The 18,192-nt window shown below is 34.5% G+C and overlaps 1 protein-coding gene across 4 annotated transcripts in view; it reads left to right on the top strand.

Annotated features, from left to right (window-relative positions):
* The window catches only part of Spag9 (sperm associated antigen 9), a 130,443-nt gene that overhangs the window by 46,418 nt on the left and 65,833 nt on the right, over positions 1–18,192 (top strand). For 2 of the 4 annotated variants that reach the window (XM_076871018.1, XM_076871017.1), the window contains exons 4-6: positions 1,385–1,479; positions 8,159–8,309; positions 17,253–17,294. In XM_076871018.1, coding sequence (XP_076727133.1) covers positions 1,385–1,479; positions 8,159–8,309; positions 17,253–17,294 — 288 coding nt within the window. The remainder of the gene's footprint in view (positions 1–1,384; positions 1,480–8,158; positions 8,310–17,252; positions 17,295–18,192) is intronic. The other 2 variants (XM_076871020.1, XM_076871019.1) reach the window with 1 other exon arrangement.

Here is an 18,192-nt window from a genome sequence, read left to right as displayed (position 1 = left end):
TTTTTTTTTTTTTAGTTGTAGATGGACACAATGCCTTTGTTTTGTTTGTTTTTATGTGATGCTGAGGATTGAACCCAGTGCCTCATACTGCTAGGCAAGTACTCTTCCACTGAGCTACAACCCCAACCCTGGACTAGTCTTAATTGAGGAACATTCTGATTCATTTTTTTATTACATTTGCTTTAATAAAATTACTTATTTTATTTCATGTATCAGAGAACATCTTATTTGATAATAATTAGCACCTTAAAATTAACATATTTTGAAATTTTTTACATAGTAAGTAGAATTTTCACAATAAAAATAAATGTTTGAGGGGCTGGGGTTGTGGCTCAGCGGTATAGCACTTGCCTAGCGCATGCAAGGCCCTGAGTTTGCTCCTCAGCACCTCGTAAAAATAAATAAATAAAACAAGGGTATTGTGTCCAACGACAACTAAAAAATAAATAAGTAAATGATTGAAATTTTTTGCCATTTTTAATATCTTAATTTCAGATTTAGTATCCTGAAAAGTGGAAGGGTAGATTATCAAGAATCAAAGAGACTATTAGAATTTCTTAACAGTTCATGTACTTTATTTGTTGTTTTGGTAGTTGTTGGTTTTGCAGTTCTGGGAATTGAACATAGGGCTTGTTCCATGTTAGACAAGCATTTTGCTGTTGAGTTACATCACCAGCGCCAGTTTATGTACTTTATATTTTTCAAATGTTCACTTTCATATTCAGCTTTACTATTATTCGGTTTCTTACCTAAGACTTATGGTGTTCTGATTTTTCATTTGTAAACTATTATTAACATAGATAATTATATTAAGTAATGACCAATAAATTATCAAACGGAGGAATATTTTTTAGCTTTCTTTCAACTAAATCTACAGAAACCAGAAATATTTTGATATTTAATATTTGAATTGTTTAACTAAACAGAAATGATCTTTACGCTATTAATCACTTTTAACATGGAAAAGATCAACGTATAAGTTTCACAGGTTTTGTTTCTCATTTTAGTGAATAGGTTTCTTAAATGCCATCTATTTTTAATCAGCAGTCTCTTATCACCTCCTCCCAATGTCTATATACCAATTCATATTACTTATGTCAGTATTGTTTCACTTAATGTCATCACTTATTATTTAAAAAGTTCTTTTCCTGTTACGCAACATATTGGTACTTCTATGGACACTGGCATCTTAAACATAGACATTAGCATATTCCTTTGCCATGAAAAAATTTTATTTCCTTCATTTTTTTTAACATGGAATTGGTAACCTGATAAATAAGAAAATTATACAAAAAAAAATGTTTTCCTTGGTATAATACTATGCTTTTATTTCCAGGTATTAGTCTTAAATTTTGTGATTTTTTTTCTTTCTGTCTTTAAATAGATGATCCATAATTATATGGAACACTTAGAAAGAACAAAACTTCATCAACTCTCAGGGAGTGATCAACTAGAGTCTGCAGCTCATAGTAGAATTAGGTAAGCTTTGTTAGACATTCTGCCTTGAGAAAAAACGAAATAAATAATCTGATTGTTTCTGGTTTTTTGTGTTCTCTAATCCTGGAACAATAGTTAGACTGGTTCAAAAAGCTCTCCACGGTGGTTGGAATGCTATAGGAGAGAATAGCATGGAATAATAGAAACAGCTTTCATTATTAAAAAGATAAATTATGAGCCATGCTATTATAAGCAGCATGTTGAGGTATTTTGATGTTAATGATTCTTCATGGAGATTTTGCAGGGTCTAAAATTTTCTGATTGTGAGAATGCTGAAATTTTAAATTTCTTCATTAAATTGGACCTTTTTGGTCCAGGCATGTTTGAAGGGGTTAGCTAGCCGTCTGTTTGATGTAGGAGTGTGAATAAATTATGTAGATTTCTGGGCATTGTATCCAATGAGCTAAGCCAGGACTCTCAGTGGAGAGGAAGATAGTTAATAGGCTGGCTGTCGCTCTGGGTTGCTGCATAAATGGTAGGAGCAGCCGCTCTATGGTTATTAGGTGGGGAGAGCGGAATGACGTCATCACTTGGGAGCCGCTGCAGGACCGAGTGGAAAGCTGCTGCTGATGGCATTGTTTTTGTGGCAGCAGCTGAATGACAGATCCTCATTACAAAGATACCCATTTGGCCCCCGTGTAGGCCTCCTGGTTCCGGTGTTTCACCATGCCAGCACAGCGCCATGAGTCCTGGATGCATGCTGCTGTTTGTGTTTGGCTTTGTTGGCGGGGCGGTGGTCATTAATTCTGCTATCTTAGTGTCTCTCTCTGTTTTGCTGCTTGTGCACTTTTCTATTTCTACCGGTGTGCCAGCTCTGACGCAGAACCTGCCAAGGATACTCAGGTACTCCAGTCTCTCTTAGAAGCCCCTGCTTACCTGGTTTTTCTTAAATTTTAGCCACTCTGATCTGCTTTGTAACCATTTCTGTTGCAGATTGAAACAATGGAAAATGGCCTGAAGCTAGGATGTCTATTCTTATTTATAGTAATTTATAGGTCACCACTTAGGAATAGCGTTTTTGGACCAGAGAAAAGGATTTTCATATTGTACTTATACACAAGTACAAGGTCAATGTGGTCTTATTTTAAGCAGAATGTTCAGAGTAAAGGGAGAGCAAGAGTAGAGCACTGGTCCAAGTTTATGCAATCTCTGGATTTAGCTTCTGAATTTAAAGGCAAATATCTTTTATGCTGGTTCTTGAAAACAATTACAGGCAATAGTTTATTACATATCAATTATCATTTGACTGATGAAGGTTCAGATATCATTTTACATTTTTAATAATAGCTTTTTCCTCAAAAAAATATATATTTTTTAAAGTAAAAGGATTTCAAGTTTTTAGAGCAATGAATGCATTTATCCCATTATTTACACATCAAAGTTGTGAAAGCTTTACAAAGCCTATTCACTATTGTTTTGTCAGATGTCGCCCTTTCTTCTCTTTGTAGTCCTGGGTGACAAATATCCGTGCCTGCTTGTGGGGGTAGTCATTAATCTCTATAGCTTTGCTGCTGCTCACTCTACTTGCAGCCTGTAAGAGCTATCTTCTATATCTTAGAGGTTTAAGGGTTTGATTTATTTTGTTTTTTAGTTTATCAAACTCCCAAGTATTCAGTTTGCTCAAATTTATGCTTGGGGTATTGTTTTAAGTGAAAGTTCATCTTGTATAGATTTTATTGATTATTTAAATGGCTACAAACATTTAAATCCTAACTATAGGTTTAGACAAATAAAGAATTAGTTAGCTCTTATCAGTGTTCCCTTTTATTCATAGACCAGTTTATATTATGTTTTAGTTTAAGGCCCAGAATTAGATTGTACCTGTGGCCTAATACTAGATACATGGTCACTTGTTTTCTTTCCTAATGTATAAAAATTGGAAATAGCCTTATTACTTGTGTATACATGGTCGTTTACTTTCTTTTCTGATTTATAAAAATCAGGAACAATCATTACTTGTGTATATATTAGCACATAAAAGATTTGTACATATATGTATATATATTTAGGTTTTGAGGAAATTAATAATACTCAAACTACAGAAAATGTAGAATATTAAAATAAGGCTGATACTTAGGAGCTTTCTTAGTCTTAGCTTCCATTTGAGACAAGTGCTATGCAGTGGGTGAGAGGCTTTGAAGTTGGGCTGCCTGGGTACGAATTGCTCTGCCTCGTGTGATCAGTCCTTGGACCTTTGGCAATTTGCTTAATTTCTATGTGTCTGAGTTTCCTTCTCTGAAGGTACTTGCCTCCTTTAGGTGGTTTTAAAAACTGAGCAAGATTATTATTTTGTTTTTATTTATAGGTGCAAGATATGTGGTAAACTATTATATGTATATGTATGTTTTTATCCCATTTTTAGTAGAACTGTTCAAACTCCAGCTGTTTTATTCATAAAATACTTTGATTAAATTTTAAAAGCTGCATGACACAAAATTGATTTGACTAAAGATAATAGTCTTCAATATTAAGGTTACATTGTCAGAAAGTAGGTAGCACCAAGTAGTAAGGTCAAGGGAAGAAGTACACGGTGGTGGAATTCATAGGCCTGACTTTTATTACCATCACTTCCAGTTTACTACTACCCAGAGCATCACTTTTCCTATTCTGTAAATTAGGAAAGCATTATCTATTTTCTGGTAAGGATTGAATGAGATAATATAAATAAATCATATAGCTCAGTACCTGCCACATGACAAGTGTTCGAAAAATGTAATCTTTTTTTTTTACTGTCCTTTATCTACAAAGTAAATTTTACTAGATTAGTTGTATTAAATGTGAGTATAACTAAAAAAATACTTCAAAAACATTTATAAAATAAGCTAACAGTTAGCCATGCATCATGTCACATGCCTGTAATCTGGGCAATTTGGGAGGCTGAGGTAGAAGGATTGAAAGCTAAAGACCAAAATTATATTGTTATATTGTATGCATGTATGAATATGTAACAACAAATCCCATCATTATGTACAAGTATAATGCACCAATAAAAAATGTGGAAAGAAAAAAAAGTTTGAGGCCAGCCTGGGCAATTTAGGGATTTCCTTAGCAACTTAGACCTCTTTTAAAATAAAAAAGTCTGGGGATATAGTTCAGTAATAAAGCATCACTGGGTTCAGTCCTCAGTACCAAAAAACAAAACCAAAAAGTTAACATTTAAATAACCATCTCAAAAATGGATATGTGGAAGTAAATCACTTTTAAAAAATATATCATAAGGATTTTGATAGTTGATGATACCTTTGTTTCTATTAGACAGTAATATTAGTAGACAGTGACAACAGATGTTTCAATGTAGGGGCTTAAATCTGCAACTTAGTATTTTTCCACATATATCCCATTCTTTGGTTGAATTTCTTCTGTGAATTTTACTGAAGCATTTAACACATAGATTAGCAAACACACATGTACCAACATAATACAGGACTAATATTTGCCTTTTAGAATTTCTTTTCAAAAGTAGGATTCTGATGAACTTGCATGGTTACATGGTTCATAGTTACATAGTTCCCTCTCAACTCTTGTGTAGTTTCTCAGTAAAATGAGAGTATGTAGTAATATTATTTTTCCAGAGTTGGAACTTGTAACCCAGAGCATTGTTGATGCTCTTGACAGATTGTTCTGAGTCTCTGAAAAGACTCCTTTCTACAGAGTAGTTTCTGAATGACTAATAAAAGCAAAACTAAAAAGGTGGGAATTCTACCATTATTTTTGATGATAGATTTAATAGGAAAGTATGAATTGAACTCATAGAAGACTCCTTCCCCAGCAGTTTTAAACTTTTTCAGTATTTGGTACATTTGAAAAATGAATTGTTGGCTTTCATTTAGGAAGATAATTCTAATGACTGATTTCTATTTTGTTTTTCGTTAGCAGTGTGATGGATTTGCATGAGGTCTATATGATCTTCCTATATTATCTTTGCATCTTAGGTTAGAGAGCTTTTCCTTAGACTCAGCCAAACTCAATTTCCACCTTCTTTCTTTTTTTAACTATTTTAGTTGTAAATTGACACAATACCTATATTTTATTTATTTATTTTTATATTGTGCTGAGGGTTGAACCCAGTGCCTCACATGTGCAAGGCAAACACTCTACCACTGAGCCATAACACCAGCCCATCAATTCCCACTTTATATGTACGCATTAAGGTATGTTAGAGAATAAATAAAGGTCCAACTAGTATTTCTTAGAACCTTATATTTTCTGTTCCCAAAATATGTTCCCCAAAATTGGGATAAACATCAAATTGACAAATTTTCATTTTGTCAGTGAAGAAAAATGAATAAAAAAAATCTAGCTCCTAACAACAGTCACCATCATGTAATGAAAGAAAGGGCATTTTAAGATCAAAGAAGCAGAAAAGATGTAATTTAAAATAAGGTTCAATCATTCTCCAAAAAGAACAGGTTCTCTGAGTTGCATGGAAATGTGTTACATGTATGATATGTGCTATATTTACCACTAAGGAATAATTAGTGATGCCTTTTTTTGTCATTGACTTAAGAAAATTTTGTTGCCGACCAACTTCTGAGAATAACTGATGTAAACAGAACTGACTTTAATTTTTATCATCTGGTTATTCTGGCAGCTCTTAGTTACAAACTTAGATTTGGTATTAAAATCTAATCTTTTATTGTGCTATTTACCTGTATTTGAATTGTTTTCCCAGATCAAATAGGAAAAAGTATTACAAGTGTAAAGAAGTGATGAATAATTAACTTTGATAAGAGAAAGTTCTATTTTTTAAATTTATTATATTTTTTATGCATATAACATTGATAAAGTGCAATCTCTCAACCCTTTTACTTCACTTAATCTTTTTTTTTTTTTGGTACTGGGGATTGAACTCAGGGGCACTCGACCACTGAATCACATCCCCAGCCCTATTTTGTATTTTATTAAGAGAGAGGGTCTCATTGAGTTGCTTAGTGCCTAGCTGTTGCTGAGGCTGGCTTTGAACTTTCTATCCTCCTGTCTCAGCCTCCCAAACCACTGGGATTAACAGGTGTGTGCCATCATGCCGGCTCTCACTTAATCTTTAGGAAGGCATTCTGAAGCTGGGCTTGGTGGCTGTGACCCAGTGACTAGGGAGACTGAGACAGGAGGATCTCAAATTCAAGATCAGCCTGGACAACTCAGGGAAACCCTATCTCAAAATAAAAAGGACTCGGAACATAGCTCAGTGGTAAAATGCCCCTGGGTTCAATCCCTAGCACTGCAAAAAAGAAAAGAAAAAGGCAGCATTCTGACATACCCTTTATATTAAGTAAGGGCAGGTTTCAAAACTTAAATTTTATTGTATAAAAATGAACTTACAAAATAAAAGACTTATTTAGCCAACTAAAATGTTTCCTGATTTTATTTATAACCTTATTGTTTCTGTTCCAACTACTTTATTTATTTAATTGTTTATTTATTTATTTTGGTACTGGGGATTCAACCCAGGGCACTTAACCTCTCAGCCACATCCCTAGCCCTGTTTTATTTTTTCATATTGAGACACAGTCTTGCTAAGTTGCTTAGGGCCTTGCTAAGTTGCTGATTATGGCTTTGAACTTGGGATCCTCCTCTCTCAGCCTCCTGAGTTGCTGGTATTACAGGTGTGTGCCACCTAGCCGAGCTTCTATTTTCTTACTAGGAGAGATAGGGGTTCTGGGAGGCACTAAATCTTTAGTGTTTTTAATTAACAACCCAGGATGACTTGTTAGTAGACTTGTTTCCACCCTCTAAAAACACTTTCATTTGGAACTTTTTGTACATTAACACAAGATGTGTTTCTTGTTGAAATTCTATTAAAAGGATAACTCTTGTTATACTTTAACAAGAGCATTGGAAAGTCAAGAGTTTTATAGAATTCTTTTGGCTCCTTGAAAAAAAAATGACAATAGTTTTTTCTCATATGTACTGTGCCTATAAGGAATTCGTATAGTGATCTGTAGATTAATAGAATTTCACCCAGGTTTGGTGGCTCATGCCTATAATACAGCTGTAATCAAAGCTGAGGCAGGAAGGTCAAGATGAGACCCTGTCTCAAAATTTTAAAATATAACAACATTAAAGGACTGGGGATGTAGCTCAGTTCAGTGGTAGAGTGACCCTGAGTTTAATCCTCAGTTTAAAAAAAAAAGAAGAAAGAAAGAAGGAAGGAAGAACTTCCTGCTTTTTAGGGAGTTGAGTTCTTTTTTTACCATTTAATCACTAGCTATGATTCAAATAATGTAATGATTTTCCTCTAGACCAAAAAGGATACCTTGAAAATGCTTCAGTAAACATGCAGGGATTAGTGTGAGGATTTGGAAAGTCTAAGTGCAGGAGTTGGGCTCACTTCCAAAGGAAGAGGTTGTGCATCCACCTATGGCTACTCTAAGCATGATTAAAAACTCACCAGACCAGAACACTGCATTCTGGGCAAGAATCTTATCAGTAACATGTAAGATTTTTCTAAACAGTTTCTTGACACTTTTCTTAGTTAATTTTTGAGAACGAATTTAAACTTCTGAAAGTGTCCTTTCTCCTTGGTAGGTCTACCTGTTCAAATGGACAGACAATATTATTTAAGAGGATCAATCCCAAAGCAGTGACAATTCAGGTTTATGACTTGTAGTCATGATCAATAAAAATAAATTATTGCTAATTTTTTTCTCCCCTCTCCAAATAGAAAAGAACGCCCTATATCCTTAGGAATTTTTCCATTACCTGCTGGAGATGGATTGCTTACACCTGACACTCAGAAAGGAGGTGAGACCCCAGGATCAGAGCAATGGAAATTTCAAGAATTAAGTCAACCACGTTCTCATACCAGTCTGAAGGTAAGCTTTATTTTGTGGAAATTGTCAGTTTACATTTCATATGCTTTCTTATTCATATAGAAACATTAGACAACCAAAGTATTATAAAATGTAATAGTTTGTATACATTTTAGTTTATAAAATTGATGCCTTTTCTTTTTAAGTTAGAAATGAGCTCATTCCAAGGTTAGTTTTCTATAATCCTATTTCAAGTTACATAGAAAAACAAGGTTAAACCTTGTTACATCTTTATTAGTAATGACAAAATTAATTTCTATTTGGTTTAGGCTATATACATAATATGAATTTAGGGTGGGATGATTAGTGAACCTCATTTTTTTTTAATATTTATTTTTTTAGTTGTAGTTGAACACAATACCTTTATATTTATTTTATTTTTTAATTTTAGTATGCTGAGGATCAAATCCAGGGCCTCGCACTTGCTAGGTGAGCACTGTACTGCTGAGCCACAACCCCAGCCCCTCATTATGTTTTTTAGAGTTAAAAATCATTATCACCCAAAATCCTTGGTTCACTGGTAGAAACTTGATAATTTAGTAGGGCTTCATTCTGAAAACAAAACAAAGGCCAAAGGTATAGCTCAGTGGTAGAACACTTGCCTAACATGCTCAAGGTCGTGTTCATCACGAGAAAAGAAAAGATGTAAAAACAAACCACTGTTACTTTCTCAAACCACTTTATAAAATAATGTACAAAAGTGCATTGTAACTGGGCTGATGGTGATACCTGTAACCTGTGCTACTCAGGAGGCTGAGTCAAGAGGGTAACCTGAGCCCAGGAGTTTGAGACCAGCTGTGCAGCATAATGAGACCCTGTTTCAGAAAATAAACAAAAATTTAAAGTTATGTTCTATATTTTATAAAATAGGACATTTATGAAGGGAATATTGATTATAAAAATGCCTTGTTACATTATATAATCATCTCTCTGTGATGCAAACAGGCCATTTGTTTTGAATACAAATGAATTAGTTGTATATAATTTCCTTTTCATGCTGTATTTTTTCCATAATCCTTATCATGACCTTAGTACTTAAAGATATCACTCACTATCTTCTAAAATACTGTCATTTACTTGTTTATCCTTCTCCATTTCCCCCCAACTGGGGATTGAACCCAGGGCCTCATGCATACTATGCATACTAACATTGAGCTACACCTCTAGCCCTTTTTATTTGATTTTTTGAGAACAGGGTCTTGCTAAGTTCTCAAGGTTGGCCTTGAACTTGTGATTCTTAGTGCTTATTAGGTAAGATTAAAGGTATGCATCACTGCTCTCTCGAATTGTTTGCTTTGCTTTATTCTCTCCACTGAGAACATAAATTTCATCTGTATCCCTGGCACTTAGAAAAATGTATAGCTAGCATATTATAGACAATATATAAATGTGTACTGAGAACATGTTTTTCAAATGAATTTTATGTTTTAAATGTTAGAAAGTATCTTTTAGGATAAAATGGTTTTTCTCTCAGATTCAGTTGGTAGAAACATTCAAACTAATGCTGTTGACCTTTGGAATGTTCTTAAAACAGTAAGCACATAGCAAATATTTGGTAGCTCTTGTCCCACTTAAAAGTCTTTTCAACATTAAGGTTTACCCCATTTTTTCCCCCTTCTTGCTCAATTTGTTAGAAGCCAATTATGTTCAATATTATTCCACTGTGGAAACACTCTCAGTTTTTACTCCCACAGCCATACTGGCTTTTTTTAGCCTGCCTGTAGGTTTAGTAGATTTTCAAAATACCCATTGCCCACTTGCCATATCCCCTTTCCCATAACAAAATTAAGTAGGAGGGATACTTTTAGTATATCAAAAATATATACCAGGGGCTGGGGTTATAGCTCAGCGGTAGAGAGCTTGCTTCACACACATGAGGCATTGGGTTTGATCCTCAGTGCCACATAAAAAATAAATAAAATAAACAAAGATATCATGTACATCTTTACAAAAAAATGATATATAGATAGATAGATACACACACACACACAGCATATGGTAACTATTTTAAAGCTAACGGTTTTCAGGAACAAGATAGTACATTGTAAAATGGCACAAGTCCTGTTTGCAAAGTGTGCTTTAAAAAATAAATAAAATAAAGATATCGTGTCCATCTTTACAAAAAAATTATATATAAATATATATATATGTAGATAGATATAGATAGATATCTACACACACACACACACACACACACACACATACCTACATACACACACATAGCATATGGTAACTATTTTAAAGCTAACAGTTTTCAAGAATAAGTGGTACGTTTTAAAATGGCACAAGTCCTGTTTGCAAAGTATGCTTATTAGTAATTAGGACTTATTTTATTTTTCGCTTAAACCCTTATAATCAGATGTTTTTCTCTAACTTTACCAAGGCCTAGGTGGCAAGGACTGAATTTACTGGTAGACCCTATCCCAGGCATGTCACATACTCTCTCATCTTGGCTTCCATGTGATTCAGGAATTGAACTAGACTATCTCTAATTTAAAATATCCTGCTATTCTCATTTCTCCTGAGAACTTTGGGGATGAACTAGCTATGTTTGGGGCATTAAAATAAATGGGAAAAATATCAAAAGTTAAAATTATAATTAACATTCATTTTACTAGCACTCTTTCGGTAAATAAGTTTAAGGTGAAAATATTCTGTAATAAAACCACATGATGAGTTATAGTTAAGGAAATGGAGAACAAAATATTAGAAAACTTTGTAGAGGAAAAAAAAACAATAAAGGAGATTATAAAGTTATGGACTATCTTTGTTGCTATATTGAAATTTCCCATTGTGGGAGCCTTGTGGTTAGTGAGATTAAAATAATTCAGTGGGTTTTCTAGGAATGATGTGTGCCTAGAAACTTCTTAAAAAAAAGAATTTATATATATTTCTTGATTTATCACATTCTGTGGAAATCAACAAACAAGTAAACATAAGTTAAATAATAGCACTGCAAGTATTGTTAAGTGCTATTAAGAAAGCAAGGTAAGCTAGAGAGTAGTCAGTAGGGAAAGGTGTTTATTTTAGAGTGACGGCATGGGGATGTGCAGGTAGGTGTATGGAATGGTCTGGAGAAATAAGTGTGTGAGGAAATAGCAACTGTAAAGACCCTGGGCTGGAGACATACTTGTGTGTTTGAAGTTTTGTTGTATTTTTCTTTGTCTGGTTCATCTCAGATTTTTGAGTCCTATCTCCTGCACCAACATCCCTTTTGTCAAAGGTTTCCTAAAACATCCCTCTTTCCAAGTCTAGTAGAAGATTCTCTGGCCTTACCTTGTTAGCAGCATTCGAATACATTAAACTTCTTGAAAAGTTTCTTCCAATTTGCTTCCAGGATACAACCACCCCGTCTCATTGTTTTTTTTTTCCTGCCCCTTTTCCCCTGATGGTTTCTTCTACTTTTTGTCCTCTAAATGTTAGAATATCACAGGGCACATAACTCAGCCCATCTCTTAATCTAGGTAAGTCAAGTTCCATATCTGCAAATGTCATCTACATGTGGGTGTTCACAAATTTGAATCTCCAACCTTGATTCCTCCCTGACTCCAGACTGTATTCAATACTTTTCTTCCTAGTTTGCCTACCAGGAGAAATACCCTCTTTCAAGGCCAGCTTGCATGAAGCCTCACTTGATACTCTATTGATGATTATCAAATTGAGCTTTAAGATTAGTTCAAAGCAGAAAGAAAGGAGTTACGTAAGTTGTATCATTAAAAAAAAATTTTTTACTGGGGGACTTCTGATAGAATAGACATCAAATGACCAAATTTGTTGCTGCTGCTGTTGTTTTAAGTGCTGAGGGTGGGGATGGGCAAAAAAAAATTGTTGGGATGAGGTATTTTGTTTTGTTTTTTTAATGGAACTGAATTATATTCATGAATAAGATGCCAATACAAGAAGAAATCAGAGAACAAAAGGTCAAATGTAACCAAGACAAACCTGAAGAAGTAGCATAGGAACTTGCCTTGCCAGATATTAAAACCTATTATAAAGCTCTAATGATGTAGTATTGCTTTATCTTCCGTTACCTGTTCCTTTCTGCACAATTCAGTCCCAAAGCCAGTAGGTAGTGCAGAGCAAGGTTGGTGTCTGTACGGTGGGGCAGGGTGGAGGAAGCATTATAACTCAAGCAAGGTTAGGAGGGTTTCCATGTGGGGCCCAGCAGTTTAAAGGACACCCCTGCAGTGAGGCAGCCTGGCTTGGGGGTATGAAATCCTAAGCAGGATGAAAGAACCTACCCAAGCAAAGGGGCCAGGCTGAGGGCTTCAGAACCTGAGCAAGTAAGGAAAACTCTGTGTGTGTGTGTGTGTGTGTGTGTGTGTGTGTGTGTGTGTGTGTTTGGGGGAGGGGCAGCTGGAATGGAGAAGAGAAGGATGCTCAGGAAGAGAAGGGCATTGTCAGGGGTTGTAGTAAGAACTTCATCCCTGGCAGTCAGGGATAAGTGAATAGAAGGAGTTGTCTCCAAGATCCGTTGGTATACAGAAGTCAAGCAGAATGAGACTGAATTTGTAAATTTTCAGGTGTAGGTTTAAACAGTTTGAGTTGCAGGGCCAGTAATAGGAATGAATGTGAATTGTAAAAGAAGATCATGGCAAGGATAGCCTGCTCAAGAAAGGTGGTTATGGTGGGAGGAGAGTAAAAGAATAACTTGAGGTGGAGGTGGAGGTTTGCATGGTAGAAGGTAGAGAATGGGAGTGACTAGATTATTAGTGAGCCTAGAAAAGTTCAATAGCAGGAGAAATTGAAGATGAGTAAAGAAAGACCATTGGAACTTGAGAAGATAAGCAGAGGAAGTGGATTACTCATGCCTATCTGTAGTTTAAATCTTCATTGAATGGGACACCTTTGTTTTCCTAGTCTTTGCTATTATAAACAATGCTGCAATAAAAAGTATGGGGAAAGTATGAAAATTATATATATGTGTACTCCCACACAGCTATACATTCTCCAAAAAAGTAATATTTTTTTCTTTGAAGAGAATCCTGGGTTGTTGATTATTAGTAGAATGTGAATTTTAAAATGGAGGGCAACAATTTTAGCTAATTAAAAAGCAATTAGATTGGTACCTACTTACATAACTTTTAAAGTGTTCTTTTAAAAACTATATGACTTGAGGGGCTGCAGTTGTGGCTCAGTGGTAGAGCATTTGCCTAGCATGTGTGAGGCCTGGGGTTTGATCCTCAGCACCATATGAAAATAAAATAAAATAAAGGTATTATGTCTAACTACAACTAAAAAATAAATACTAAAAAATAAAACAAAACATATGATTTGAAATACTTTGGTAATACTGCTGTGAGAAGCCCTTGTTAGCAGAGTTTGGTATGTAAAGCCAGTGGTCAATGTGTGCTGCATTCTTCAGGGGATGTGCTTAGCATACAGATCAGGAAATGTCTCAACAGAGCCAGCATTCTTACTGAAAAGAATTTTCCATCCTCCTCCATTTGTGGTTAAGTTCTAAAATTGTTCCTGTTTCTTTAGTCTTCACAAACTCGAATCTTAATAATAGTTGAACCATTTTTTCATGTTTTCTGATATTAAAGATTCCTATTTTAAAATGCATGTGTAATTTTAAATTTTTAAATAATTAAAAGTTTTTTAAAACCTTTTTTAAAAAAAATAATTTTAGACTTACAGAAAAGTTGCAAAAATAGTAGAGTTCAACAGACCTTTCACCCAGCTTCTCTAAATGTAAACTAACTATAGTACAAATTTCAAAATAAGAAATTAACTTTGGTATGATACTATGAGTTAAACTACAGGTTTGTGTTAGAGTTTCCACTGTTTGTCCTTTTTCTGTTCCAGGATCCAATCTAGGATCCCATGTTTCTTTTAGTTGTCAAATATTAATTTCTTGGACATGACAATTCTTTCATGACCTTGAGACTTTTGAAGGATACTGGTTGATTATTTTGTAGAACATCTTTCCACTGGGCTTCTCTGATGATTTCTCATGATCAGATTGAGGATATACAGTTCTTGTCTGTTTTTTTGTTTTTGGCAAGAATATCATAGATGCTATATGCCTTTTTAAATGAATCATATCAGGAGGTAAATACTATAACGTCAATGTTATTGGTGGTAATGTTAGCTTTGGTCAGTCTGTTCAACCAATTGGATGTCTCCATTGTAAAATAAATATTTTTCCATTTATAATTAAATAATATTTTAGTGGATATACTTCAAGACTACAAATTTTCTGTTTCTTCTCAGACTTTTAACATCCATCAGTAGATCTTTCTACCAAAATTATTAGTAAAATACTACAAATGGTTATTTCTTTTTTCTTCACCCTACATGTATTAATTGGAATACTTCTGTAAGAAGTTGCTGTCATCTTCCTTCCCTGTCTTCTTCCTTTTCTTAAATATGGACTCAGTGTATATATTTTTTATTTTGTGGGCTATATGCAATCTTATCATTTATTTGGTTTCTCAAATCAATCCAGCTTTAGACATTGGGAGTTATTTCAAGTTGGTTTCTTTAATCTTTCAACGCATCCCATTTTTTTTCTAAGTTGTAGATGGATAAAATACCTTTTATTTATTTATTTATTTATTATTTTTTTTATTGCTTGTTCAAAACATTACAAAGCTCTTGACATATATCATACATTAGATTCAAGTGGGTTATGAACTCCCATTTTTACCCCAAATACAGATTGCAGAATCACATCGGTTACACATCCACATTTTTACATAATGCCCTATTAGTAACTGTTTTATTCTGCTACCTTTCCTATTCTCTACTATCCCCCTCCCCTCCCATCTTCTCCCTCTACCCTGTATCCCACCTGGGTTGCATCCTTAGCAATACACACAAACACACACAATTTATTTTTGCTCTCTTTCAGACACAGTATCATCTACTAGAAATGATATTGAGGTGCTCAAAGCCTAAATATTTTACAAAGCAGAGTTAATAATGTGTTTTAAAAAGTTGCATTAATTCACTTTATAGTTTTACTGAAGAACATAAAGTAAAAAATGGAAAGTTTCTTCCACCACTCATTGTAAATAGTCAATGTATCCTTTACACCTTATTCTTCACGGATGCACATAGATAACACATTCTCATAAAAACTTTCTAAGAAAATTGGGTTTATGCTCTCAAGTATTTTTCTTTTTCTTTCTTTTTTGGGGGTCGGAGGGTGGGGACCAGGGTTGAACTCAGGGGCACTTGACCATTGAGCCACATCCCCAGCCATATCTTGTATTTTATTTTGAGACAGGGTCTCACTGAGTTGCTCAGTGCCTCGCTTTTGCTAAAGCCTTAGCTTTGAACTTGAGATCCTCCTGGCTCAGCCTCCCAAGCCTCTGGGATTACAGATGTGCACCTTTGCTCCTGACTCTTTTTCTGGAGCTTGCTTTTTTATTTAACAATGTATCTTTTTTACCAAGGTTTTTTTGTTGTTGTTATTGTTGTTATTGTTGTTGTTGTTGTTGTTGTTTTGTACTAAGGATTGAACCCAGGGGTGCTTTACTACTGAACCACATCCCCATCCCTTTTTAATATTTTATTTAGAGAGAAGGTCTTGCTAATTTGCCTAGGCCCCACTAAGTTGCTGAGGTTGGCTTTGAACTGGTGATCCTCCTGTCTCAGCCTTCCAAGCTGCAAGATTACAGGCATCTGCCACTATGCCCAGTTTACCTAGTTTTTAATAAAGTGAATAGCTGAGAATAAAAATGACAAGAATCCAGAATTAAATATATAAACAAGCATTAAGTGTTCTCATCGTGAGCATGTATGCATACATGTGGTAACTGAGTGGCTGGATGTGTTAATTGGGTTCATTGTGGTGATCATTTTAACAATGTATACATGTATCAAAACATCAAATTGTACACCTTAACTATATACTATTCTTACTTTTCAATTATACCTCAACAATGCTAGAAAAAATAGTATCTATTAAGGGAGAGGCAGATTGTGGGTTTTTTGTTTGTTTTAGAATTGATTGAGCTAGCAGTTATAGTGTAACCTTCCAAAAAGATTAAAAAAATTTTTTTTTGAGGTTGTAGATAGATGGAATGCCTTTATTTTATTTGTATTTGTTTTATTTTTAAGTGGTGCTGAGGATCGAACCCAGTGCCTCATGCAAGGCAAGCGCTGAGCCACTGAGCACAGCCCCAGCTCCTAAAAAGATTTTGATAAATTTCTACCTCAAGAGTTTTTAAAACTTGAGGTTGCTTTGTCTTTAAGAGATATACTTTTGTTTCATAAAGGGAAAAGGTATATATAGAAATAAAGAATGTGAATAAATAGATGTTTTATGGAAAAGAGTTTGAAACTTGTACTCTTAGCAGTTTGTAGAAGTGATGGTAGATAGGAGAAGAAGTTGTAGTGAATATTTTTAAGTATAATATACTTTATTTATTTATATTTTGGTACCAGGGATCGAACCTAGGTGCACTTAACCACTGAACCACATCCCCAGCCCTTTTTACTTTTTATTTTGAGAGAGGGTCTCACTAGGTTGCTTACAGTCTTGCTAAGTTTCTGAGGCTGGCTTTGAACCTGCATTCCTCCTGCCTCAGTATCCCAAGCTGCTGGGATTACAGGCGTGTGCCACCATACCTGCCTGTATAATACCCTTTAATATTTACTAAGTTAAACATTCAAGGTGACTGACATAAGTGTCAGGAAAATTTCATAGAGTTGTGTAAGTAGAAAAAAGGGTTAAGTGAAGAGCTGCTTATTAAAGTACATAGTAAGACTCTGATCTAAGTGGTAGCTTCTGTTGCAGAATTTTACTTCATAATATAACTTAAACTAGAGTCCTAGAGGAGGTTATTTGAAATCAAAACCAAACCAAACCTTCATTGTAAATATAGTAGATAATAGAGAGATGAACATTGTAGCCTAAGAGATAGTATAAGCCAAAGATATTAACACCTAGTAAATACGTAATTTTTTTCTTTTATAATCTTTCCCTCTTCCCAGGTCAGCAATAGTCCTGAATCTCTGAAGGCTGTAGAACAGGAGGTGAGAATGGTCTTTAAAAACATTTTACAAAAAAAAAAAAAGTGTTTAACTATTGGTTACTTCCTCAACTGCTATTCTTAAAATATTATATGGTCAGTTTGGAAGACTATTGATGTTATTCACTAAAATACAAAAGAAATAATTTATTATACAGTAGTTGTCAGGGTTTTACTGTAGTCTAAAATTTATTCCTCCTCCAAAATAAGTATTTTGAAATAAGGGATAAGAAAGGACAAGTAAGTCTTATGGAAATTCTGCCTATTTCCACTTATCAGCTCTAGGTAAGAAAACTGGTACACTTTGTATGAATATCTTCCTTAAGGTAAAGGTACTTAACTTTGTATGGATCCTGGAGACAGCCCTTGTTGTCTTTTTACCTTGAATTGCTCCCCTAGTTTAATAGGTTTCTTCAGCTTTATTCAGCAAACAACTGTTAAAAGCCTAGTACATGTGAGTCTTGATATGTTGGGTAGGGGAATAAAAAGACAAGACTTTCTCTGCTACATCAGGAGTTAACCTAGGTCTGTATGGAAGCCCCTCAACATTGACACTGAAACAACATTCTTTATTCCCCCCAGGAATATCCTTAGGATTAGGAAATTCATATCATTCCTTTAGTAATCTGAATTCTTTTGATCCTGCAATATTGTTTACACCTATAATATATTTTATCTATATATGAGTGTCTAGAGTTTTGGTTCTCAGTGTTTCTTTGGGTCAAATTCTTTTACATGAAACTCCAAAAAAATGAATGTACACACAGAATTGTATGATTGTTGTGCCTTAGAATTGTAAATTGAGAGTTAAACCACTGCTTTAGAGTCTGACTTATTTGGAGAAAAAGAAATGTAAATATAAAATTATAAGATAGTTTGTGTTATAGTAGGACATCCTGTAT

The sequence above is a fragment of the Callospermophilus lateralis genome, chromosome 11, assembly GCF_048772815.1.
Source record: "Callospermophilus lateralis isolate mCalLat2 chromosome 11, mCalLat2.hap1, whole genome shotgun sequence".
Lineage (NCBI taxonomy): Eukaryota > Metazoa > Chordata > Mammalia > Rodentia > Sciuridae > Callospermophilus > Callospermophilus lateralis.
Note: the sequence above shows the minus strand (reverse complement) of the source record. Positions and strands in the feature narration are given on the sequence as shown.